At 40.5% G+C, this 27,668-nt stretch overlaps 2 protein-coding genes across 2 annotated transcripts in view; one reads left to right on the forward strand and one right to left on the reverse strand.

Moving 5' to 3' along the window:
- The window catches only part of LOC113199521 (sodium/glucose cotransporter 1-like), a 68,933-nt gene extending 48,958 nt beyond the window's left edge, over positions 1-19,975 (forward strand). Inside the window, exons 11-15 of the mRNA XM_077796468.1 lie at positions 22-172; positions 11,124-11,292; positions 13,913-14,128; positions 16,859-16,961; positions 19,485-19,975. Coding sequence (XP_077652594.1) covers positions 22-172; positions 11,124-11,292; positions 13,913-14,128; positions 16,859-16,961; positions 19,485-19,975 — 1,130 coding nt within the window. The remainder of the gene's footprint in view (positions 1-21; positions 173-11,123; positions 11,293-13,912; positions 14,129-16,858; positions 16,962-19,484) is intronic.
- Positions 19,976-24,860: 4,885 nt separating this feature from the next.
- Rsph14 (radial spoke head 14 homolog) overlaps positions 24,861-27,668 on the reverse strand; it is a 70,244-nt gene continuing 67,436 nt past the window's right edge. Inside the window, exons 5-6 of the mRNA XM_026412546.2 lie at positions 27,036-27,172; positions 24,861-25,161 (exon numbers count right to left, since the gene is read on the reverse strand). Coding sequence (XP_026268331.1) covers positions 24,923-25,161; positions 27,036-27,172 — 376 coding nt within the window. The 3' untranslated portion in view covers positions 24,861-24,922. The remainder of the gene's footprint in view (positions 25,162-27,035; positions 27,173-27,668) is intronic.

Here is a 27,668-nt window from a genome sequence, read left to right on the forward strand (position 1 = left end):
AAAGTGTCATTTTTCTTCCAGGCTTTCAAGGGTTGATGCTGACCACAATGTGTGCTGCCCTCATGTCCTCTCTGACTTCCATTTTCAACAGTTCCAGTGCCATGTTCACAATGAACATATATACTTTGATGAGGCCTATGGCCACTGAAAAGGAACTTCTGGTAACAGGAAGGTGAAGTATTCCTCTAATCACATGAGTTAAGGCTGTCAAAGAAATGTCACTCACAATGTGTAATTACATGAAAAAATAGGCTGCAATACTGTATGTAGAATTCTCCTGTTTATAGATAGTCCAGTTAGTTTGGAGGCTTGTTTTTTGTTTCCAGTTTTTATTTTTGGTTTTTGTTATAATATTGCAATGAAAATGTATTTCCTTGATGATTACAAAGAAAACTCTTTTTACTTGGGAAAAAAATCATCATCACATTGATAAAAATGGGCATAATTTAATATGCCCCCCCAAAATAGTCCTTTTGGGGAGAATAGCATAAACTATCTTATTATTTCATTTAATTCTCATGACAACCATTAAAGGTAAGTTTCCCTTTAATTATTCTTGTTTTACAAATGGAAAAACATAATAAGTAGGGGAACTTGTCAGTTGTGGGGCAATGCCTTTAACCATGAAACCACATGACACCTACAAGGGCTTGTTCCATAGACTTTCACACTGGCAACCCATGTGCTTCATGCAACCCACACATCTTTAACGTAACCTATATTGTGTCTGAAATATGCCTTAATTTTGCATCAAGGTTTATGTCCATTATCTATTTTACCTATCTTATCTCTATAGTATTTGAGTTTTCCTTTACATTTTTATTAGTGTTTCATATTTGAAAAAACAATTTTCTGAGAAATTTTAAGAAATGGATTTCAGTTTTAGAGAATATAGAAAAAAAGGTAGATGAATTCATTTTATGAAGATCAAGCTATAGGTGCCAAAACTTAACACATATAGCATAGAAAAATATTGAAAATAAAGACTAATCTCATTTTTAAATATCAATGCAAAAATGTAAATAAAATGTCCAACACAAACCCAATAATGTCATAAAAAATAATATATTATTACCAACCATGATTTTTTTCCCAGAAATATAAGGATGATTCAGTATTAGGATATGTAATAATATAACTCACCATAATAACAGATCAAATATTTAAAAAGTGTATACCTGTTCACAGATGATGAAAAGAACATTTGGCAGGTGCTTTTCAACATAATAAAACATCTGTATTATGCTAAAAGCTTCCATCATGCTTAATGATGTAGCAAGACAAGAATGTCTCTCTCACTATGATAGATAGATAGATAGATAGATAAAATGCAGACCCACAGGTGATGTTAGCAGACCAGGACTTTAAAATAACCATGATTGTTCTTGGATAGGCAGAATTAATTGTCAAAATGGCCATATTACCAAAAGTACTACACAGATTCAATGCAATTCCTAGTAACATTCCAGTGACATTCTTCATAGAAATTAAAAAAAAAAACATTGTGAAATTCATTTGGAAAATAAAGAGGCCCAGAATAGCCAAAGAAGTCCTCAGTGAGAAAAGTGAAGCAGGAAGCATCACAATACCAGACTTTAAATTATACTACAGAGCTATAGTAATAAAAACAGTGTGGTATTGGTGCCAAAATAGACATGAAAACCAATGGAACAGAATAGAAGACACAGAGACATGTTACACAGATGCTAACCCATAACAAAGGCAGGTAGGAAGCAGAAGTACAGAAGTTCATTGGATTAAACAAAGAGGATTGAAGGGAAGGGATGGAGATGAGAATAGGAAATAACAGTAGAATGAATTGGTCATAACTCTCCTATGCTAATATATGAATACACAACCAGTGTAACTCTACATCATGTACAACCACGAGAATGGGATCAAAATTGTGATGGGTTGCACCACATGTATGTATAATATATCAAAATATATCTTACTGTCAAGTATATGTAAAACAACAAATAAAAATAAACATTTGGCAGGTGTTTTCAACATAATAAAACATCTGTATAATACTAAAAGCCTACATCATGCTTTTAGCATAAAAGTGATAGTCAGGATCTAAAAAATAAAAAAGAAGACATAGAAACAAACCCACAAGAGTACATTTATCTCATACTAGACAAAGGCACCATAAATATACATGGGAGGAAACTAGACTCTTCAACAAATGGTGCTGGGAAAAAATCCACAGTAACAAAATGACATTGAACCCCTACCTCTCACTCTACACAAAACTCAACTCAAAGTGGACCAAAAACCTAGGCATTAGACCAGAGACCTTGTACCTACTAGAAGAAAATATAGTACCAACTTTCCCATCATGTCAGCTTAGGAACCAACTTCCTCAACAAGACTCCTAAAGCACAAGAAATAAAATCAAGAATCAATAAATGGGGTACTGGGGTTGTAGCTCAATGGTGGAGTGCTTGCCTAGCATGTGTGAGGCATAGGGTTCGATTCTTAGCAGTGCATATAAGTAAATAAAAATAAAGGTCCATCAACAACTAAAAAAATATTTTAAAAAAGAATCAATAAATGGAATAGTATGAAACTAAAAAGCTTCTTCACAGCAAAAGAAACAATCAAGAATGGGAGAAAATCCATGCCACCTGCACTTAAGATAAAGCATTAATCTCCAGGATATATAAAGAACTCAAACACACACACACACACACACACACACACACACACACACACATAAAAAATAACTCAGTCAATAAATGGGCAAAGGAACTGAACAGAGACTTTACAGAAGAAGAAATAATATCAATCAACAAACATATGAAAAAATGTTCAACATCTCTAGCAATTACAGAATTGCAAATTAACATTGAGATTCCATCTCACTGCAGTCAGGATGGCAATTATCAAGAATGCAAGCAACAGTAAATGTTAGGAAAGATGTGGGGAGATAGGGTACACTCATACATTGGTGGTGGGACTGCAAATTGGTGCAACTACTCTGGAAAGCAGTATAGAGATTCTTCAAAAAACTTGAATGGAACCACCATTTGACCCAGTTATCCCACTCCTTGGCATACACCCAAAGGACTTAATATCAGTGACACAGCCACATCAATGTTTATATCAGCTCAATTCACAATTACTAAACTATGGAACCAACCTAAGTGCCCCTCAATAGATGAATGGATAAAGAAAATGTGATATATACACACACACACACACACACACACACACACACACTCACTCACACATATGCACAATGGAGTGTTAGCCATACGGATGAATGAAATTATGACATTTGCTGGTAAATGGATAGAACTGGAGGCTATAATGCTAAGTGAAATAAGCCAGTCCCCAAAAACCAAGAGCCAAAAATCTTCTGATATTCAATGCTGACACACAATAAGTAGGGAAAATAGAACAAAACAGGAAGGAAGAGCATGAGGAAAAGACTGTTAAGTAAACAAAGACGAATGGGGGGAGAGAAAGGGAGAGAGAAGGGAAAGGATATGCAAATGGTAGGAGACCTTCAATGATACACAAAAGTATAAGAGGTTATGATGGGCAAGGGGGAGAGGGAAAAAAGGGAGAGAATTGAACAACAGCAGAGGAGGCAGAGAGGGAAGGTGGGAGGGGAGGGGAGGGGGGATAGTAGGGGTTAGGAAAGGTAGCAGATTAAAACAGTCACTAATATGCTATTATGTAAAAATGTGAGTATGTAACAGATGTGATTCTGCTATTTGTATTTGGGGTAGAAATGGGAGTTCAAAACCCAATGGAGTCAAATGTATGAAAGATGATTTATCAAGAGCTCTGTAATGTTTGGAACAATCAATAAAAAAAAAGAAGTATTTTAAATAGCTACCAAAAAAAAAAAGAAGTTCACTGGATTAGATAAAGGAGAATGAAGGGAAGGGAGAGGGATGGGAATAGGAAAGACAGTAGAATGAATCAGACATAACTTTCCCGTGTTCATATATGAATACACCACCAGTGAAATTCAACACCATGTACAACCTCAACAATGGGATCCTACTTAGAATAAGTTATATTCCATATATGTATAATATGTCAAAATATACTCTATTGCCATGTAAATCTAAAAAGAACAATTTTTTAAAATCAAAAATAGAATAAAATACCTATGATTATTATGTGCACTTAAATATAAGGAAGAGATTATAAACTGTACAAAAATGTTGAGAATTCTTCCAGAAAATCAGAATTTATAGAATAGATTAAAGATGTTTTTATATAATTTTAAAATAAATATCTGAAATTAGGAACTCAGAGAAAGCCAAACATGGCACATACCTAGAATTCCAGCTGGGAGGCTGAGGCAAAAGGAATGCAAGTTCAAGGTCACCAAAGGTGACTTAATGAGACCCTGTCTCAAAGTAAAAAATAAGAAGAACTTCGGATGTAACTCAGTGTGCTACTGAGTTTGATCTTCAGTACCTCAAAAAAAAACTCAATAATTGAATACAGCCAAAGATACAATTATTGAAGATGGATCAGTTGATAGTATCAAACTGAAATACACAAATACAAGTAAGATGCACATGAAACACAATCTGAGTAATAATATGCATATTGAAATCACAGAGAGAAAGAAACAAATTGGTCTGAAATAATTTTTAAAAGATAATGTCCAAAACTGATGGACAGCTCTCCAGAAACCTAAGAAATTCCACAAACTGAAACATGATTAATACAAAGAAAACCATACCTAGATTACATTATGGTGGAAATTGAATATAATTAGAACATATTTAAAGCAGCCATAGGAAAATAAATCACATTACCTTTAAATAAGCAACAAAGAGATGGTCTTTGGAAGAAACTGTGGAAGCCAAAAGACAATGGAATAGCATCTTGTGCTAAAGAAATAACTACCAAATTAGAATTCAATACCCATCAAAAATATTCTCCAAAATGAAGGTAAAATAAATATGTTCTTAGATAAATACAAGTTAAAGGAATTTGTTAAGCTGGGTCAGGTGGTGTACACCTGTATCCCCAGCCACTTGGGAGGCTGAGGTAGGAGGATTGCAAGTTCAAGACCAGCCTGGACAACTTAGCAAGACCTTGTCTCAAAATAAAATAAAAAGGGATGGGGATGCAGCTCAGAGGTAGAGCACTTACCTAGCAAGTCCAAGGCTCTGGGTTCAATCCCCAGCATTGTAAAATAAAGCAAGAAAGAGAAAAAGAAACATTATAGTACATGTACTATAAGAAATACTTGTACTATAGAAATACTAAAGGAAATTATTATTCTATAAGAAATACTAAAGGAAATTCTTCAGTCTTAATGCAAAATAACCTAAATAGAATTGAACTTCAGAGAATTAAGAGCACCAGACAGGATAAGTACATGGTAAATATAAACAAATAGCAACTGTTGAAAACATCAATAAGAAAAAATGTCCATGGGATTTATGACATATGAAAGTAATATATGAAAAGGCTGAGAAAAGTTTAAATGAAACTTAAATATTCTAATGTTTTAAAATTAATGTGGATGTAATTTTTTAAAAAACTTGTACAAGACAATACTATATCAAGGATATATGTAATCTTGAAACCAAGCAATAAGAGAATAATATAGTTCAAGAATGTTTAACTAGAGAGTTAATAGAAGGAAATGGAGAACTACTAAGAAATATTTTAGTAGCCTGAAAGAAGTCCAAAAAAAGAATGAAAAGAACATTAAACAGGTGGCTTAAGTAGAAAATGAATAAAAGCATGATATATATAAATAAATTTATCAGCAATTTCATGAAATATAAGTATACTAAATACCTGAGTTCAAGAGCTAAGATTATTAGACTATATTTTTTAAAACTAACTGCATGCTACTTAGAAGATCTTTCTCTTTCAAAATGACTAAGAAAGGTCTAATATAGATTACTCTACATGAGTAATATATATTATGCACATATGAACATAGATGCAAAATTTTTAAACAAAATATTAGCAAGTGAGACCCAGCAACATATAGGAAAAATAATATACCATGACCATCTGCAATTTACTCAGGAATGCAAGAATAGTTTATTATTTTAAAATCCATCAATTTATGATAATTGGCCTAAATTAATTATTATGCAATGTATACATATGTTGAAATATCATATTGTACCCCATAGGTATGTACAATTATTATATATGAACCAAAAATAAAATTTTAAAAAATAGCCCAGGTACTTGACCACATCAACTGAAAAAAAAGAAGAAAGAAAATCTCACCTCATTAGATAAAAATCCTTTTTAAACTTTGACACTTATTTCTTTGAATCTCAGCAAATTAAGAATTATTCTGACTTTTAAACACATTTTAAATATAGCATTTACCATACTTAATATTTACATGTGGAAATCCTTCCCCCTGAGAGTGGGAACAAGGTGCATATGTCCATTATAGCTACTTTAATTCACATTGTACTGGAGGTGTCGCCAGTCCAAAAAGGCAAATAAATTACATAAGAATAGAGATGGAATAAATAAAATAATCATAAAAGATTTTATAGATGAATTGTTAAAATTTAAAAGTGATTTTAAGAAGATTGGTAACAAGATCAAAATACAAGAATTAACATTTTACACATTATCACCTGTAATACCATAAAACCATATCAGATACCTAGAAATAAATATCCCAAAAGATGTGAGAAAATTGCTCAAGAATTACAAAGCATTGTTGAGAAAATATTAATGAGACCTAAATATGTACAGGAATATTCTATATACATGAATTGGAAGATTCAGTATTGACAATATGCTATACATACTATTCTACCTATTCAGGATAATAACAGGCAAAATTGCAGTAATTTTTTAAATTGACATACCAACTCTAACATAAAAATACAAAGAGCAAGTAATAGCCAAGGAAATTTCTTTCAGATAAACAAAACTGAGTATACACATTAATGGATACCAGTATGTATTGTGAATCAATACTAACCAAAACAATGTGGTTTGGGGACAAGTATAGACAAACCAACATGACAAAATGCAAAGTACAGAAAGGATCCACAGGCATAGTTGCTTGATCTATGGCAAAGAGATGAGGAAAGTGGTAGGGGACAGGAGTTTTTCAACAAATGATACTGATGATTTGGGCTAAAATTTAAAAAGGAATAGTGGTTCTTATCTTATACTATACACAAAAAAAATTCATTGCAGATGAACTGTATATATCTGAACATGAAAAGTAAAACAATAAGAAATCAGGAACTTGGAGTATATAAGTAAAGATTACTTACACCTGATATAAAGAAACAGATCATTAAAGGGAAAATGTATTGCACTAACATTAGGATTAAGAATATCAGTTAATATGAGCATAATCATATGTTTCATGCTATTTTGTGTCTGGCTTTGTTTAACATAGTGTTTTGAGATTTATCCAGGTATTTTTATATTTCCATGGTTTGTTCATTTTCTTGCTGAATTTTAGTATCCCATTGAATAAATGTACTACACTTGGTTAGCCATACTGTTAATGGGCATCTGGATTGTTTTCAGTTTGGGGCTCTAAACATTCTTACAGAAGACTTTTTGTGGACCTAAGTATAATTTCTCTGGGATAATAGCTATGAGTAGACTTAATAGGCTAAGGGTAAGCATATGTTTCACTTTATAAATAACTGCCAAACTATTTTCCAAAGGAGTACATAAGCAATGTGTAGCAATTCTAGTTGCTTCATATCTTCCCCAACATTTTAGCACCTTTGGCTAACATCAATAGACCATATACATATGGATCTTTTTTATTCATTTATTCCATAATCTACTTATCTATCTTGATACCAGTATTAAAGTGTCTTGGTTACTGTACATTTACAATAAATCTTAAAGTAGCTAGTGCTACGATTTGAATGTATCCCCTTCAAAACTCAGTTGTTGAAATTTAATGGTTAATGTGATGGTGTTAACAGTTCAGGCCTGGATGTGAGGGCTATCTGGCTGCTACATCTGTCACCCTATTGAACATCAGGTTGATTTGGCTGATTTGACTGGCTAGGTGGGTATCCTCTTCCTGCCTAACTACTTCAAGTACCTCCCTCTCAAAGCTGTAAGCTCAGTGAAGGGAGCCACCTTCCCCGATAGAGGATGACTAAGTTTTGGTCAAGAAATACAAGTTGCTGCACTCTGCTGTCAGAACCTCCAAACAAGCTCTCAAGAGTTCAGTACTTTAAGAGCTGATTAGTTCATGACACCCTCCCCCTGCCATGAATGGGATTAAGGTCCTTATAAAAGCAGCATTAGGCTCTCTTGCCCTTCTGCCACATGAGGACATGCTGTTCCTTTCCTCCAGAAGACACAGCACTCACCAGACACCAAATGCTAGCATCTTGATCTTGGACTTCCAACCTGTAAAACTTTGAGTAAAAAAAAAATCTGTTCTTTATAAATTATCCCGTCTGTGGTTTTGTGTTAAACCAGCACAAAATAGAATGACAGATTCTCAGTTTTTGTTTATCAGAATTTTTTTATTTCATCCCTGTTTTTGAAGGACATTTTTACTGAATATATAAGTCTAGGTTGACAATATTTTTCTTTCACCACTTTAAAGATGCTGTTCTATTCTCTTCTGCCCTCTTGTTTCTGATGAGAAGTCAGCTGTAATTCATATTTTTGCTCTCTGTATGAATATATATATATTTTTTTCTCTGTGACTTTCAAAGTTTTCCCCTCATTTTTGGCTTTTCGACAGTATTATTATGAGGTATAAATGTGTGTGTTTGTTTGTGTGTGTGTGTATGTGTGTGTGTCTGTGCGCGCGTGCACACACACATACATGCATGTGTGTTTATACTGTATAGGTTTTGCTGAACTGAAATCTATAAATTAATGGTTTTCACAGAATTTGGGGAATTTTGACCACCTTTTCTTAGCATGTTTTTCTGCGTTGTTTTCTCCTCTTTTTTGTCACTTTACTTACATATATATTAGCCCTTTTGATATTATCCCATAAATCATTAAGACTTGTTTTTATTTTAATTTTTTTCTCTATGTTCTTCAGTTTAGTTCTATCAATCTATCTTTGGATTTATTGTTTCTTTCCTCTGCCATTTCCAATCTATTGTTAAGACTAATCAGCAAATTTTTCATTTCAGATATTGAATCAGAATTTTAGTTCTGGAATTTCTATATGGTTCCTTTCCAAAGCTTTTAAATGGTTTCCAGTTTTCTGCCATGGTTTCCTGTCTGTTCACTCATAACCATCATTTTCTTCATATCCTTTAATGTAGGTAGCTGCTTTGAAATCTTTGTTTGCCAATTTTAATATCTGAGTCAACTTGGGATCCATTTCTACTGATTGCTTATGTTTTTTTTCTAATGTGCTTAGTAAATTTAATGTATACTAGACATTTTGTATGATACATTGCAGGAACTCTGGATCACATTTCTCCATAAAGTATTGATTTTTGTCCTAACATTCAGGTAAGTTGTTAGCTGATCACCTTAAACTCATACAGATCTAATTTTATACTTTGATAGAGTAGGTTGTCTCAGTTTTTCTTAGTCTTATGGCAAATTCTTAGCCCTGGAATACAGTCTGTATTCCTAAAATATGGCCCTTCTGGGATTTCAGTGAAAAGCCTAAGGTCATTACAAAGCCCCTCTAACTTAATGGAATTCCAACTCTAATTTGTGTCTCTCTTAATGTAAGCAGCAACTGAAATCTTTAGTTTTTTATGCCTTTCCAACAGTTTCCTGTTGTGGACTCTTTAGAAATTCTTCTATGCATGCATATTTTCCAGGATGAGCCAGGGATTCAAGAGAAGTTTATGTACAGATTTGGATCCCCTTGATCTGTGGCTCCATGATTTCTGGAATTTCTCCCCACATTTTTCAGCTGCTCTGAATCCTCAACCTCTATCAACTCAACTCAGTAAGAATGGGACTCTGTGCTTAACTGCTGGTCACTCCACACTGGAAGACTAGGGAGAGCCCTTGGTAGAAAAGCTGTGTAACTATCTCACTTCATGCAGTTCCTTTATTTCAAGGATTGGACTCCTTCCCACTTCTGTCCAGTTTGAGTTGTTCTCAGTGTCTTTAAGACATTTTTATAAATGGTCCAGAGTTTATCATTGTCACCTATGAGGTTAGTCCAGTGTGAACTATTTCATAATTACCAAATTTGTTTCTCTGCCTCTTTTTTGTTGGATTGGTCCTTTCTTGCTTATATTCACTCTCTCATAATGTTAAGCCCTTATTGATATGTAATTAATATTTATTCATCTTTGGGATGACACTTGATTTAGTGTAATTTTATAGATATACATTAAAAATCATTTCCTTAGAAAAGGTAATGAAGATTTGTAGCCTCGGTTCTTTTTTAGAGATCTCAAAGGGAAAACTTTCAGTCTTTCATTATTGAGTATGATACTATTTATGGGTTTTTTGGAAATGTTCTTTATCATGTTGAGGTAGTTCCTTTTACTCAGTATCCCAAATATATTTCCATTGTGTTACATTTTGTTAAATATTTCATTGTGTCAGTTGGGATATAGATGGGTTTTTACTCCCCTTCAATATCTTAGTGGTTCCACTGATTGATTTTCTAATATTGAACCACCTTTTCACCTTGTGATGACTCTCACTTATATTGCATAAAATAAGTTTCTCAACTTGCTGAAATCTTTAAAATTGTGAGCCAGAGTAATCTGTATGAACTTTTTAAAAATCAATTACTTCTCAAGAAATTAGTATTTTTCATGTAGTATGTATTTTAAGGCTGACTGACCCTCCATATTTAGTTAAATATAGCCTCCAAATTTGGTGACAGTCTAGTATAGATACTCATATTTATTTGTTCAGAAGTTTAAGGGCTTTCATCTATAGCCTTGGGACACCCATTTGTGTTTAAGGATATTGCTAGCTCCTCTTCCCCAATACTTACGAGTGGGCACCTGAATTTAAACTACGGAATAAGGAAGGGGTGTAGCTCAATGATAGAGCACTTCATTAGCATGTGGAAGGCCTTGGGCTTGATCCCTAGCACTGAAAAAATAATAATAATAAAATTAAAGAGTAGGAAATAACTGAATAGTACATGGTTGTAGATATTTTATTAGCAGAGGAAAATCATCAAACTCATCACTAATTGTTGGTTTAACTTGCAGGTTTTTTATTATAGCTTTACTTGCTGTCACCATTGCCTGGGTCCGTATTATAGAAACAGCTCACAGTAAAAACCTGTTTGAATACATACAGGTTGCTAAGAGTTACCTGACTCCACCAGTCACTGCCGTATCCCTGCTTGCTATATTTTGCAAAAGAGTAAATGAACAGGTGGGTGTTGGCATGGAATGGTGTGAGGGGCTGCTGCATTCACAGTGTAGGGGTCTTTAACAGGTTGCCCTAGTAGAGTCTCTTGTGCTTCAAGAGACCTTCATTGCTTTCTGAGAAATGATATCCTCTTGGGCAGATTTGTCCCAAGCTTGCTTATATACATGGAGGGAAAGAATGATTTGTTTTCCATCCTTTCTAATGTAATACATTTTCAGCCATGCCATGCAAAACTAATCACCTTACATTTGTGGAGGTGATGATACAAAACTGAATGCTTTTTCCTTCTGCATATTTGGCTGCAAGAAAATAATCTTCGGGCTGGGGATGTGGCTCAAGTGGTAGCGCGCTCGCCTGGCATGCGTGCGGCCCGGGTTCGATCCTTAGCACCACATACAAAGATGTTGTGTCCGCTGAAATCTAAAAAATAAATATTAAAAAAATTCTCTCTCTCTCTCTCTCTCTCTCTCTCTCTCTCTCTCTCTCTCTCTCTCTCTCTCTCTTTTAAAAAAAGAAAAAAAGAAAACAATCTTCCCAATGTACACAGATGTATCATCCTTGTGGTCCCACACTCACATGGGGGATATACAGCAGCAGGCTCCTTCCACCTTCTCTGCATTGAGGAGATAACTATTTAGACCATCTCTTTCAGCCACACTTAAGACCAAATAAATATCTCAATTAATGGTTTTATCATTTCATCAATAAGACTTTTAAAGTATAGCTTCCTTGACTCTTTTCTTTTTTCTTTTTTAATTTTTGAGTAATTTGTTAAACTTTTTTGTTTCCCTAGACAGCACTGAGTGATTGATCCTCACATGTTACTGAGCATGGCACCTAAGGCCCTCTGTGATCTGGCCCTGCCCATCTCCCAGGACTTGTCCTCCATATGCCCAGCCCCTAGGTACCAGTCAGTGCTGATTGCTATACTGTCCCCTGCTGTCTTTGGTCTCTCTTCATTTGTTATAAGCTATTTGCTTTGCCAGGATATTCCACCTGACTGAAACTTTCTCCCAGGCTTATCTCAGGTGTTCAATCTTCTTGTTCGTTTGTTTTGTCCCATTTTCTTTTTATTTTGTTTTGTTTTCCCTTTTTCCTTCTTTAAAAAAAAATGAGATGTTCAACCCTGTAGATGACCTGCCAGTGCTCCTTTTCCACCCAGATCACCAGGACCCAATTCAGCAGCAAGAATGCAGGGGAAGCAGTCTGGGTGCCAGAGTTGCTTTTGATTTCCTGGGAAGGGCATTTCAAGAGAGGAAGGCAGTCAGGGGACTCTATCTCTCTTCTATAACACCAACCTCAGGGTATGGGGGAATCACCAAGGAAAATGGAGGGATCTGGTGAGGGACTTTCTTGCTACCCCCAGTCCACAGTTGCAACCAAATTGCATGTAACCTCTTTAACCTAGAGCACTTTTTCTGGCCCTCTCTTCTACCCTGTTTTGGATGGTGGGTTCATCTAGCTTCTGCCCATCTCCTTCAGGAATTAGTTCCTGTGGATCTTCTCCTTGGCTTTTGGTTTAGCTCTTTCTCCCACAGTATTTGCCTATCTCTCTCTTTCCTCTGACATTCAGCCCCTCCTGAATCAGTCTCCAAATACACTTCCAAAGCCAAGATCAAGTCCTTATTCTCATGGAGTATCTAATTGGAGACAAAAGAAACACATTGAGCAGATAAAGATTAATGATGGTGACATAGTGCTGTTTAAAATATTGAAAAGGATCACAGAGGTAGCAGGGAAAGCTAGGGGATGGGGCAGACAAGGATATGAGGTAAGGTGGCAAGAGACTTCTAAGGAAGTGACCTAGAATCTAAAACCTGAAGAATGAGGCAGAAATACCAAGATCTACAGAGAAAGCCAAGTCAAGAGAAGGGCAAGTAGAAAGCCCACACCAAGAACAAAATGAGTAGGTTCAAGATGCAAGAAGGACATTACAACGGGAGTGGAATTACCAAGGGAGAGTAGCAGAACCAGGCAAGGTCAACTGTGGTGTGGGGTTGAGATCTGAGTCTGATGGCAGGTGATAATAAGCCACTGAAGGTCTAGTAAAGACATGGAATTCTCTAATGTAAGCTTCAAGAGACCATTCTGGTTTCTGCAAGGCCAGTGGGCAATTAGAAGTCTAAAGTGGGGAACCCAGCTGTGTGAGAAAAGATGGCAGAGTGGGATTAACATGGTGGCTATGGAGTTGATGGCAAGGAATTAGATTCTGGATACATTTTATGGATAGAGCCAACAGGGTTTGCTGAAGGATTGGTGGGATAGCAGGATGAAAAGAAAGGAGCCAGAGAGCTTGGGAAAAGGCACCAGAGCAAAGAGGGAAATGGAGGTGCCACTTGAGGAAATGGGGAAGATGGGGTTCTTTTTGGACACATTTACTTTGAGATGCCTATTGATGGTCTCACTTAATAGTGTTTCCAATTTTTCTTAATTCTCTGATTAACCTAAGAGATAGTACCAGTGTCTCCAATCTGGCATCTTCTCACTTGCTCATACTATCTTCTGCAAGGTATCAATCCCCTAACTATAACCAGTTTTAGAACCCAACTAGGAATGAGGAAAGTGGTTTGTCTCATCATATGTCTTCTTCCCAAGTAATTCTGTTGGGTTCCTCCTTTGACAGGGTGCCTTCTGGGGGCTGATTTTTGGAATTGTGATTGGTGTCTTTCGACTGCTAGCCGAGTTAGCCTACGGACTCCAGACCTGCGAGAACAGCATCAAGTGTCCCATGCTTATCTGTGGCATGCACTACCTGTATTTTAGCATGTTCCTCCTCCTAGTTAGTCTTCTGAGCATTCTGGGGATCTCCTTAATCACAGACCCAATTCCAGATAAACATGTAAGTGCTGCTATTAAGATGCTTTAGGGGGGTCGACATCATAGTCCCAGGGTACAGCAAATTGGTAAAGAGTGCCTGGATTCCTCTTTGGAAGTGGGAGGCCTGGAGATGGTGGGTCAAAAACAGGAATGTGACACAGAAATAATTTGCCTATTTAAAAAATGGCTTGCCTTTGTTTAAAAAAAAAAAAACACTAGTAGCTAGGAATGTAGCACAGTGGTAGAGTTCTTAGCACTTCCAACATGTGCCAACCCATGGGTTCAGTCCCCTGCATTACCCCCCAAAAAACTAAAAACTCTTCAATGATCTGCGAATTAAGAATTCATTTAGATTGATAATTTTGCTAATAAAATACAAATTTTCCTTGGAAGTATTAAATTCACTAACCTCAATATGAATTAATGTAATCAGGGAAATTCCAGCTGTTGCCCACCCAGAGGAATTTAAGCTTCTGGGAAAAGGGAGGCACAGATGCTTCAGCCTTCTCATAAACCATTTTCTGCTTCCCAGGAGGCAGGCGTTAGTTAACAGTTTTAGATGTTTATTTACCTGGGCTCAGAGAAGTTAAGTAATTTGTTGAAAGTAACAAAACTAGTAAGCAGCAGACCTGGGCTCCAACCTGACTCTAAAGCTCACACTGGTTCCACCATATCACCTTCTTGGGCACCTTAGCAGGACAGGGACTTGACCTCACCAGAAAGTGGAAGGAGTAAGGGTCCTGGTCATCCATCCAGCAATCAAGAGATCTGGAGTTTAGTGAGGAAACTCAGAAAGGCATGAGTATGTAAGGCTAGTGCCTTTATTACAATTTTGCTCAGAATCTGGACAAAAGCTGGTATTCTATTATCAAAAGTTGAGTTACAAGGACAGGTAAACTTGGAAGACTGCAAACCTCAGAGATTCCCAGCTCTGTTTTGGCCACTCTTTTTTTTTCTTTTTGTTCATTTTAATTTTTATATATGACAGCAGAGTGTATTACAATTCATATTACACAAATAGAACATAATTTTTCATATCTCTGGTTGTACACAAAGTAGAGTCACACCATTTGTGTCTTCATACATGTACTTAGGGTTTTCTTTTCTTTTCTTTTTTTTTTTTTTTTTTTTTTTTTTGGTGGTGGTGCTGGGGATTGAACCCAGGGCCTTGTGCATGCGAGGCAAGTACTCTACCAACTGAGCTGTATCCCCAGTCCCTCTTTCTTCTTATTATTTTCCACTTGATTCATTCCTCTCTTGCATATATAGCCCAGTTGTAAAAGGAAGATAATGAATGGTGAGAAGAGCCAGATGCTCACACTCCACTGCAGATTCTCTTGAATCAGTGACAGCATGAGAGACTGCCCTACTCCTAATGTCTTGAAACCCTGGGGGTGGCTGACTTTAAGTTTCCTGCTGCTCAGGGCCTTCATTGTTCAGATTGTTGGCATTCTTTTCCACTTTTCTCTTACTGCCAGCTTCCTTGTGTCCACTTCTCACTTACTCAGCCAAGTGAGTGTCTCCCAGCTCCCTAGCAAAACACCAGTTCTCTGGAAAAGACAAAGTAGCTGCCTAGAGGGGAGAAACCTGAGAGAAAAGTAGCACTTTTGGATCAGTGACAACATGCCAGGCACTGGCCTGAGGCTTCCAAATGGCACCTATGCTCACCACAACCAGGGGAGGTAGGACCTTCTGCCCCCAAATCATCCATGCTCAGAAGCACATAGATGCTCTCCATCACTAGGATCCAGGCCCTGCCAGCACATCCAGTGACCTCATCCACAGGAGATTGATAGTGATGCTGGGAAGGCAAACTGCATATGGCACTATCAAGAAATATTTAAAAGTTAAGCTGAGTCTATCAATAACACAACAAAATTGTAGTCCCAACATTTTAATTTGAAAGACAGGGCTGAGTCTTAGAATGGGGCAGGCTGGGGAGGCTTCCCAGCCACCAAGGCTAATGAGCAGCCCATTGTGTATTAACAGAAAACCATGCAAGGCTAGAAGGAATACACCTAGACTGCCCCAAGGCTGATGTAATAGGTTTGGATGCATTATATTCTTGAACAGACTTGGATTTGGAAAAAATGTTCACCTGTGCTTTTGCTACCCTAACCTTCCCCCACAAGAAGCAGCAATTGACTTGAGTTTTGTTACTTCCCAAAGTTTTGTTACTTTTCATATGTTTTTAGGAAGAGAGAAGAATTAGAGACCAGAAAGGAAATGGATTGCTCCTCTTTAGCATCTGCAAATATGCTATTGAATTTGAGTAATCAAGTTCTACTCCAGGGCCAGGTACAACCCCTCCTGGGCAGCATTCCTGCTGTGTCTGATGCTTTGTATAGAGCTTCTGGAATGACAGCAGCTTCCCCAAAACCACCAGAACGAGGGTACCACAAGGGTAATGGGCAACTTTTCCCAGCCTGAGAGATGCATATTCTTGGACCCTCAAAATGGAAAAGAGCCCTGAGCTCGCTGTGTCCAACCCCTTGCTTTACAATGAAGGACACACTCTTTGTACCACTCTTTGCCAAAATCACACAATCACATGATACCTTAGCCAGAACTAAAACCCAAATCATAGTAGTTATGATTTCCCATCCCACCTTCCTTCCATCTTTTGTTATAGTCTAACAACCAGATCTCTTTTCAGTCCATCAGGATCCTAGTCCCAGCTGTGGGCTGTGGTACTCTCTGGCTGCATGACAGGGCCCAGTGGTGACATGCCCCTGTTTTCTCCACCCTCCAGCTTCATGGGCTCTGCTGGAGTTTGCGCAACAGCCGAGAGGAGAGGGTGGATCTAGACACAGATATACAATGGAAGAGATTCCCCAATCCCCCACCCCAGGAAGGTGAGAAAGAAGAGCCCTTGGAGGGGTCCTTTGTGACGTGGTCTAGAATAATGCTTGGCCTGTGTTGCTGACCTAGCACCTTCTGCCTCACTATCTTCATCCTCAGAAATAATCTTCCAAGCAGAGGCACTGGCTTTTATTTTCCCTCAGATGCCTCCTGGGGCAGTTAGGGCATGCAGAAGTTTTGAGGCCATCCAACATCCAGAGTAAGCAGGCAGGGCTGAGGGGGAAGAAAGGAATTGTGCTGAGCGGCTCCTGGAGGTGGTGGGATTGAAGAAAGGGCACTCAGGCAATAAGGGGGAGCCAGAAAGAGGAAAGAAAATCAGAAGGGTCTGGTGTGCTCAAGTGTTTCAAATGTGAGGTAAATCACTGAGGCAAACACTGATAGGTGAAGAAAGACCATGCCCAAGAACTGGTCTTTGGGTTTAGCTACACACTATTGCACCTCCAACAGAGCTATCTGATGGTGTGGTGCCAGGAAGGGAGTGGTCAGTGAAGGGGACAGGAGACTGCCCTCTATAGTATGGATGGAGGAGCAGGGAGGGAGGGGGGAGCCCTACCTAAGAGGGCACCGCAGAAGCAGGTCTAGGAAATAACTAGGTTTCAGTCCAAGAAAGAAGGGGGAGAGTGTCTCTGGGAGAGGCTGAAGCCCTGGGCCTTCGGAGAGTAAAAGAAAGGTTTTCAGCAGATAGGTCAGAAAAAGAGTATTCAGGGACATGGGGGTGGTGCTGAGGTGACCTGAGCTTTTTGCAGCCCCTGACGCAAACAGGGATAAAGGACATAATGAGATTAGTCCTGAGCCTGGGGTAGAGAGTGGTGAAGAGGCTATGAGTTTGTGGGAGGAAGGGAGAGAAGAAAAAGGCCTAGCTAGGAAGAAAGCAGGGTTCTGGCTGGGGCAAGGTTGTATGCACTCCTCTTTGGGAAGTCCAGAGTCCAGAAAGGATCAGGGATACCTCCTGATACCTGCAAAAGAAGATGTGCATTTGGTTGGGGAAAGCCCCAGTGGTCTCCCCTGGGCATAGGCCCTATACTCCTAGAGGCTCCTTCTGATGTCTGCTGACAGTTCTTCTTTAAGCTGACCCTCTGGGTACCCACAATCTTCCAGATGCTGCCAAAATTATACTCACATTTGATAAATACCACTACTATTTTAAAACTGAGGACCTTAAGGCAATTGGCAGTCAGATAACTTGTCCCTGGCCCCATAGATGGCCAGACAGTGGTAGAGCTGGGATTTAAAACCAGCAGTCTCACTACAAAGTATGGCCTTTCAGCCTCTGAACCAGACAGCTGCCCATCAAATTGCCTTGTCTGTTTGAGGTGACAGTTGTGCCTTTGGGCTCTGGCTGAACAATTGGTTGCCTTTTCAATTCTAGTTGCCTCTTCCAGCTGCCTCTTAGGTCCTGGAAGCTTCATGGTAGTGTTATAACTTGGGTGTCTGAGAACAGAAGCAAGAGTGTAGCTGGTGATCAGACTTCTCATCCCAAACATATACCTGTGTCACTGGCTTTAAGGTTCTCCAGCTACAGACACCCTTTCCCTTCTAACAGAATCTTCCATCCCTGTCAGATGGGTTCCATCATCCCTGATGCCTTCTCAACCTCCACTGCAGGAGACACTGACTTGGAGGCTGTCCAATGGGATGAGACAGAAGATGTCACAGTGCCCAATGCTGAGAGCACACTTTGACTAAAATAGGGTTGTGTTGTCATCCAGAAGGGAACCATTCCCAGGAGTGGCTCTACGGACAAATCCCAGGCAGCCACTGGGCCCATACTAGTGTGCTGGGAGCTGACCGTGGTGCTGACTTGAGCCTAAACCAGTCCCAAGGGGCAAGCCAGCATCCATAGCACAGACACTAGAGTAAAATTCAAGCTCCACAGTTATGTATTTCCACTAATTTGCCTTAAGAAAATGAATGGAAAACTTTCTGTGATTCTTAGACTCCCCTCCTGTACAAGAGAAAGTTCCTACAAAGACCTAGGCATCTGCAAATGCCCTACTGAGCCCTACTGCCAGAGAGACTGGCAGCTGCTGGGAGAAGACATTTTCCAAGAAGCTGCCAAAGAGAGTGGTGTCTTATTTCCAGGACTTGCAAGGCTTCCTCCACCCTCCAAAGACTAGTGACCTAGGTGGAGTACATGCTCAGAGGACCAGCTACCATTTGTTCTAGACCTATAGAAACAGGGAATGGCATTGCCATGGCACAGCAGGGTGCACATGGAAGGACTGTGCTCCCATGATACTTAGCTTCCCAATTAGGGTTCTGGGTACAGCTGATAGCTCTGGAGCCCTACTCTGCCCCCAGAGTGTTTCCTAAGTCCTTTGTCCCACCCTCTACCTCAGTCACATCTCTAAGGATGGTTATAGACATTCCATGTTTAGGCTGAACACTTCTTTATTAGGAGTGAGTTGTTGGATTGCATACTGGACTTGCTGTTGAGACATGACTCCCTATGAGATCTTACCTCCTGTGTCATACCCTGCATACCTCCTGACCTTTTCCCGTTCCTTATGTTCTAGAAGCCAACACTTGCCTCTGGAAGACCTGGAACCTGTTCTGTGGCCTGGAGCCACAGCTGAGCCCCAAGTTGGCCCCTGAAAAGCCCATAAAGGAAAATATGGAGGCAACTAAGGGGACGGTAGAGCATAGTGACATAGCAGAAGGTACAGAAAGTAAAGAGGTGCTGGCCCCAGGAGAGGCAACCAGGAAGTTGAAGGTGACCAAGGAAAGGATAGAGCATGGTGATATATCAAAAAGTACAGAGATGCTGGCTCCAAAATCAGCCACCAGGAAGATGGAGGAGATCAAGGAGAGGATGGAGCATGGTGATATGTCAGGAGGTACAGAGATTCTATCCCCCAAAACAGCAACCAGGAAGATGGAGGATACCAAGAAAAAGGCAGGAGGTACAGAGTGGGGTGAAATATCAGAAGAGCCATTCTGGATGGTCAATGCCAGTGGGATCATCTTGATTATGCTTGTAGTCCTCAGCCACATCTACTTCTTCTGAAACAGCTCATGCTGGAGTTGTCCGGAGGGCAGGCAAGGCTGCTGCCTTTCCCAGACTCCCTCATCATGAAATAGATATGGGAGAACCAAGGATATGGGGTCAAGGATTATACTAATGGAAACTCTCCCTTGGTGTCATGAATCAAATGTGACTAGCTGCTGGTCATGCTTGCCATAGGGGGACAGAACAAAGTCCATTCAAGATTATAGAGACTATGTAAATGAGAACATCTGCTCTTCTCCAAAATGAGTCATTTTCTCCAAATGGTTCTACTGCATAAGCACTAACTTTCACTTTAAATTTAATTTGGGGGCTGAGAATATAGTTTAGTTGGTAGAGTGCTTGCCTTCATGCACAAGGCCCTGGGTTCAATCCCCAGCACCATAAATAAATGAATAAATAAATAAACAAACAAACAAATGAATAAATAAATAAATTTGATTTTGTTTTTTATCTCTAGATATATTGGGGGTAATTTTTTTATTGTGTTTACTTGACTGTAACCATTTCCTTCCTATGCTGACTCTCCACTGTTTTGTTGTTTCTTCATTTTTGATGTATGACCCTGCTGGCAAAGATGTTGTATATGGTGTAAGCCCTACCCCTTTCCCACCCCTACTGGGGTATCTCACTCAAGGGTACCCAGTGCTGATGACCACAAGCCATGGAACAACAGTTTCCATACAGTTGGAAACTCTAGCTCCTGCCTGGACCATGGGTGGGGCATAGGCAGCCTCTGTTCAAACAGAATTGGCCTCCATGCAACTCACCACTGTTTTGACTTTTGCCTCACTGTATCCCTGAAGGGCAGGGAAAGGGGAAAGTCCCTCTATGCTAGCTCTCCCCATCACACTCCCGGTCTGACATTAATGGGAGTTGGGCCCAGGTGTTAGATTCCCTTAGCTAGCAAATATAGGCCACTCCTGGGCTGTGTTTCTATAAGGGCTCCCTGAACCTCTCCTTCCTCTTCCTTCTCATACCAAAATAAATTATTTGTGTATAGGAAATGTTTCAGATGCCTTGAAGTGATCTGGAGGAGGCACACCCAGCATCATGAAAATCATACTCTGAATACCCATTCACAAGAACCAGCTCTTCATCTTTTCTCTAATCCTTAGCTGACAGTTTTGAATGCCTACTGGGTGCCTCTACGAAGTAGATCTAAACAAAGCACATGGAAACTGATCTCAGAGCTTATGCGAGAAAGCAAACAACAGTGATGATAGCTTATATTTTGTGTGGACTGCCATTTTCATGCCCATACATGCCTTATCACATTCAAGCCACAGAACCACCTGTGGAAGGACTGGAATTAACCACTTTTCACAGAGGAGAAAACTGAGGCTCAGCAAGGAAACAAAGCACTCAAGGTAATTACACAATTACCTAGTACATCATGTGTATGCTGCAGAAATGCCTGGTAGGCATTCACATAGCCTTAGAGTTAGGGAAGAAAGAAGTCAGCCTAATAATGGAAGACTCTATGTGTGGGAAGATTTGAGGCTAGAGTACAAGGCATCTTTGAAGCTGTTGAAAATATGGCATGTGTGTGGAAGGATGGTGGAAAGTAAAAAGTCTTGTGCCTGACTAGAAAGAAGGCCTTATATGCTTTGGGATCCTAAGGCCCTGGGAACTTAGGCAGGAAAGTGATAGGATCAGATTTGCTGGCTGCTGCTAGGAAGATGAAAGGAGGCAGGAACCCCCACCAGGAAACCAACCACTGAAACAATACAGACAAGTGAGTGGCTAAAAGGTAATAAGAAGGGGGTTCTGAAGGAAGGGGCCAGAGGTGACTCTGATTTGAACACACTGGAGTAAGAACAGGCATGGGAGAAATATGAGCTTCATTTTTAACATGGTGAGTTGGAGCTGTGTGAAAAATGTTTATTGACATTTTGAAAGCACTCAGTCATCTCATCCATGAATATGGGATGTCTTTCCATTTATTTAGTTCTTTAATGTTTAACCAGTGTTTTGTTTTCAATGCACAAGTCTTGCACTTACTTTACTTTTTTCTCAATTTTTTTCCTAATTAGCTTTTTCTTTTTTGGTGCTCTTGCAAGTGAAATTGTCTTAACTTCACTTTTGGATGGTTCATTGTTAGTGTTTAGAAATATAATTAGTTTTGTATATTGATTTTTGTATCCTGCAACACTGCTGTACTTGTTTATTAGTTCTAACAGTGTTTAAGCATATGAGTTTTCTTACATAAAATCATGTAATCTGTAAATGAAAACAGTTTGCTTTTTCCCCCCAATCTGGATGCCCCTTATCTCTTTCCTTATGCAATTGACCTAACTAGAAGATACAGAACAATGTTGAATAGAAGTGGTAAGATAAAACATCCTTGTCTTGTTTCTGATCTCAGAGTAAGCAGTCAATTTTTCTACTACTGAATACAATATCAGTTATGAGTTTTTGCAGATGTTCTTTGTCACATTGAGGAAGTTCCCCTTTATCCCTAGTTTTCTGAGAGTCTTGTTTGGGTTTGCTTATTTAAATTTATTGGTACTGGGGATTGAACCCAGGGGTACTAAGTCACATTCCCAGCCCTTTTTATTGTTTGAGATAGGGTCTTCCTGAATGGCTTAGGGCCTTGCAAAATTGTTAAGGTTGGCCTCAAACTTGCAATGCTCATACCTCATTCTCCAAAGTCACCAGGATTACAGGCATGTGTCACTGTACCCAGCTTATTTTTGTTTTTACTCATAAATGGGTGTTGGATTTTATAGAGTGATTTTTCTGACTTTTGCCCTTTCTTCCGTCTAAAGAAATAGCTATATATAATTGTTTCTTTCAGCTACAGAATTACATTAAGTGATTTTCACATAAATCAATCATGCATTCTGGGACATCTAAATCTCAGTTGGTCCTGGTATATAATGCTTTTTATACATTTCTGGATTTGTCATATGAATATTTGTTGAGTTTTTCGTCTATATTCATAAAAAATATTGCTCTATTATTTGCTTGTGATTTCTTTGTCTCATTTAGGTATCAGGATACTGTTCTTGGAATGATTTGGAAAATGTCCCCTTCCCCATGTTTTGAAATAATTTGTTAAGGCAGGTATTAATTCTTTCCTGGAGACAATTAGGGATAGATGTTCAGTTATGTATAAGCAATCAAAACTCAGAAGAGAAGACTGGTGCTAGAAACCCAGAATTGGGAGAAAAAGGGTAGAGGGCAAGCCAGCTAAGACAGGAGGTAAGGAGGCTCACTGCCAGGCAGATAAGATTGTGCAGGAAAAAATGGGAGATGAGAGGGCCTAGAACAGAACTGTAAGAAATACCAATACCACTGGTGAGGTAACAAAAGATGGTTCCTCCCAGCAACTCAGAAGCCTGAGGAAGAAGTTTCACAAGTTTGAGGCCAGCCTGGACAACTTCATGAGATGCAGTTTCAAAATTAAAAGTTCTAGGAATGTATCTCAATGGTAAGAGCACCCCTGGACTCAATCCCCAGCATACTACCCACACACAAAGAGGCTTCCATATCAGAGGACAAAATCAGAGTCTTGGTGACAGGGAATTGGTGACCTTAGCCAGAGCCTGTGGAAAGGTGAAGCCAGTTTGCTATGGGTAGACACAGGACTGGGACATGAGGCACTGGAGTCCCTGAAGCAAGTATCTGCTTCCTTGATAGGGGGGAAAAAAGAGTTCCTCTAATAGGCCCTTTTTTGAGAATGGGATTGAATCTGAAACCTCAGCTTGAGGTTCAGTCCCTTCCATAATAAGGTCTACTTGGGATAATCCTTTAAGTCCAAAGACACAAACTTCTCTGTGTTTCTTCCAGAAAAGTGAGGGTCCCTGGGGCTCACTGAAAAGAGTGCAAGAACAGGTTCACTTGGGATTCTGGTTTTGCTGATAATTTTTATCCTGAGAACATCTCCCTGAATAGATTCCTGGTTGGTGAGGAGGGAACCTCAAAAATTTCTGGGTAAAGATTAAGGCTTTACTGTAAAGGCACAGCCCTAAGGCTTAATTCTTGTGGTCCTTCAACTGAGGTTGGAATCACTGCTTGTCCCCCAAAACCAGAGGAGCTGTGGCATGGCCAAACCAGGCAGGGCTGGGTAGGGAGAAACAAAAGAGCTCTCTTGACCATTCCTCTGACCTTATCCACATGCCTCAGAACTATCCCACTCTTCAGCCCAGCTTCTCCCCTTCCTTGAGCTCCCAGCCTCTCTAGCTGATCTCATTACAGGGGGAGAAGATGAAGGCATAGGCGGGAGGCAATCTCAATGCAGAGCTGCTCTGCAGCCAGGAAAGCTTAAGAAGGAAGAGGGAGGTACAGGGGGCTTCTGGCCAGTCCAGAAGGGGGTGTGTCCTGGTGAATTCCTTGCTTAGGAGAACAATGAAGCTGTTTTAAGGGGAAAATCTTAAGGAAAAAACTAGAATCAATCCCTGTCCTGAGTGCTCAACCCTGGTGGATCCTCTTATGATCTAGTCATCCTCCCCTGGGGAGACTCTGCATCAGGTCATCACCTTGCTTCCTGCCATGCTTTGTGGGAAAGGGACAGAAGTGGCTGGACAGGGCACTGAGGAGACTGCTCAGCAGAACCACACCCACATGCACTCCACGGGCCTGAGCACTATGGTGTACAAAGCTTGGTTAGTGCCTGGTCCAGTAGTGTTCCTTCCAACCCCTATCCCAACTCCCTACCCACCATCCTATCCTGGAGGACTCAGCCATACTTTTTACCTGCTAAGGGCAGTCTGGGCTCTAGAGAAAGCAAAGCTCCCAAGGTCACCTCCTACTCATTCCTTGCTCTAGGTTGGGTCTGTGCCAATCAGTACCCAGTATCTCTGGGCCTGGTATTTATCCTTTGGCAGAAAGAAAGATGTGACAATGCTCCAGGAATATAAAGTACCACTGAGACCTGAGATAAAGATTCTGCCCATTTATTCAGGCACACAGGTAGCTTATTGGATCTGGGCCAAGAGGGGCTCAGGGTTTCCATTCGATCACTTTGATAGCAATGTGGGCTGCCCTCCTTACAGCCTCATTTTGATCCATCTCGAGACTACGGAAGTTGAACACGTGGCCCTGCAGGAGCTTGCGACCCTCAGGGGCCTCAGCCAGTATGGTGAGGGCCTTGGTGGCATTCAGGCGCACTTTGATCAGAGGTGAGAACAGAAGCTTCAGGAGTGGCTGGATGGCTTCTGAATCCAGGGCTGCATACTTCCCTGTAGACCACCAACACCAGCTTTCTTAACCAGTCATTCTGAGGAGGCCTTCCTCCCCCTGCCCTCCTCCCTGTGCTGTTTCAAGGGGAGGCATCACCTTATATCACCCTCCTTTCTCCTCATCTCTTTTACACTCTTGTGGAGTTCAGCCTAGACCCCCTCAACCCTGCTCTTCCAGACTCCTAACTGGCTTCTCTCCATCATTCTCTTTCTTACACTACAATCAGTCTATTAAGACAAAACAAATTGTCTTTTAAAATATAAAGCTAATCATTCATGTGGCAAAAATTTCTTGAGCAACTATTTAACACCTGGCACAAAAACACTCATAGGAGGGCTGGGGGTCCTAGTTCAGTGGTAGAGCACTTGCCTAAGAGATGCAAGGCCCTGGATTCTATCTTCAGCTCTGAGAGAGAGAGAGAGAGAGAGAGAGAGAGAGAGAGAGAGAGAGAGAGAGAGAGAGAGAGAAGAGAGAGAGAGAGAGAGAGAGAGAGAGAGAGAGAGATGGGGAGGAGAGGAGAGGAGAGGTTTGGAGAGAAGAGGAGAGGAAAGGGGGAAGGGAACAGACAAGAAGAGAGAAGAAAAACAACAAAACAATCCATATTTTTCTTGCCCTCAGACATTATATGTACAGAAGATACTCTCCTTAACACACAGTCAGCAAACTCTCTTGCTGCAAGGTGGGTATGTAGAGGGATGAGGGGAGTCTCTGTCTCTATCCTGCTAACTCTGTCCTTTGGGTTGATTCCCAAGCCCCTCTCAAGGGATGTCTGGCCCTCTGGAATGCTACCACTTCTCCACATCACTTATCATTCTGCCTCTCCTGCCAACTATAGACCCCAGAGGCAGAGAACTATGGGTTCCCATTGTCCAGTTCAGTGCCCATCACATGACTGGGACTCAGAGACTACCCACCAAAATGCCTTCTGGGGATCAGTTATCCTTACATGCCTGGCTTCTGGACTCTGTGTCTCTGGCCATTGCCTGAGCTCCTATGAGGCCTCTGGCCCTCCAAGTGCCCCCACAGGAAGCTTGAGCTGAGATTCCCCAAGATGAATGCACAGAGGGGACCCCTACCCCCTATGTAGTCAGCATCCTAACTACACAATGGAAAGCAGGGCTGTGACCTCTGAGAAGGCCCCAATCTCACCTCCTCTTTGTCTCAAATTCTATTAGGTCCTGTGGGAGTTTCTGGGAGAATGTGTTTGAGGGAGACTTTGCAGTGTATTGATCATGAACCCAAGGCTCACTGAATACTCTGTTGGATGCAAAGGAAGTATGGGGCACAGGGCTGGCACAGATGAGTGTCGGCCAAGAGGGAAGATCAGACAGCTTTCAGAGGTTCTCAAGTGTGGGAAGGAGAAATCAGATCCCAGCCCATCAGGTATAGAGATAAGCTCAGGTCTCTTAGCTCAGAGTTGGGTGACAGCATGAAAGTCCGACTATCTGGGAGTCCTGGGCTGAGGGTATGGGAGAAGATAATACTGTAGTCTTATTTGCCCTTCCACAAATTTGAGAAAATCAATTATGATCAAGAAACACCTTAGACTCAAGGGTTCCAGGGTTTGCTTAGACCACAGGAAAACAGAATTCATGGATAGCAATCTAATCAATATAAGAATCATAGCTCACAAAGGGACCTGAGTGGATGCAGTAATTCCAGGCCCAGGGAAGAGTGGTATGAAGGGACAAAGGTCCTAATGTGAGTGACCAGTGTGGATGGTTGGGGGAGTAATACTCAGCTCTTGAGTATGAGAAAGATGAGTTTGAAAGCTCAAAGTGGCTGCTGGCAGGCTGGGTGGGAGGGCTCCCTCTTCCCTCTTGCCTAGACCCACCCAACCTGAAGGATCCTGGGGTGAACATCCTTGCCTTACCTTCAGTGGTCACGGTGGCATACATCAGAGCCCCAGCAGCATTGGCCTGCACCTCTTCCTCCTCATCTTTCAGTAGCTGCACCAGGATAGGGATGACATCATGTCTGCACACCTGGTTCTTCCCCTCCAGAGGGATGCTGGAGCATAAAGGAGATAGCTAGGGGTTCTAATGGATGGGGAGGACTGGAGTAAGACCCAAGACTGCCCCAGGGGGACACAAGAGGAAATAACTTGTATTGGGACTATCCCTGAAGGCCCAGGACTGCCCATGGCCAGGGTATGTAGCAATACTGGTAAGCACTGCCCGCTGCCAGTGAAGGTGAGACCAAGGGCCAGGGGGCAATGTCACCTTACCCTAAGCCATCATTCAAAAGAAGAAACAAGACATTTTCTCCTTGGCCCCAAAATGCAGAGGAGCAGGACCCAGGGGTGTGAACCACAGTGAGACCCATTGACTCTACTTAAAGAGTTGGCTATCAATGAAGGGCCAAGGTACCCCAAACAGCAGTAAGCTGCCCAGCCATGGGCAACAGTAGGTGGAGACTCAGATAAGGTGACTTTAAGGCCACTTCTCATGCTGGCATTGTGTGAAGCTGTGAAAATAGGATGGTGTACTCCCCAAGAGTTTTCCAA

Source organism: Urocitellus parryii, chromosome 3, assembly GCF_045843805.1.
Source record: "Urocitellus parryii isolate mUroPar1 chromosome 3, mUroPar1.hap1, whole genome shotgun sequence".
Classification (NCBI taxonomy): domain Eukaryota; kingdom Metazoa; phylum Chordata; class Mammalia; order Rodentia; family Sciuridae; genus Urocitellus; species Urocitellus parryii.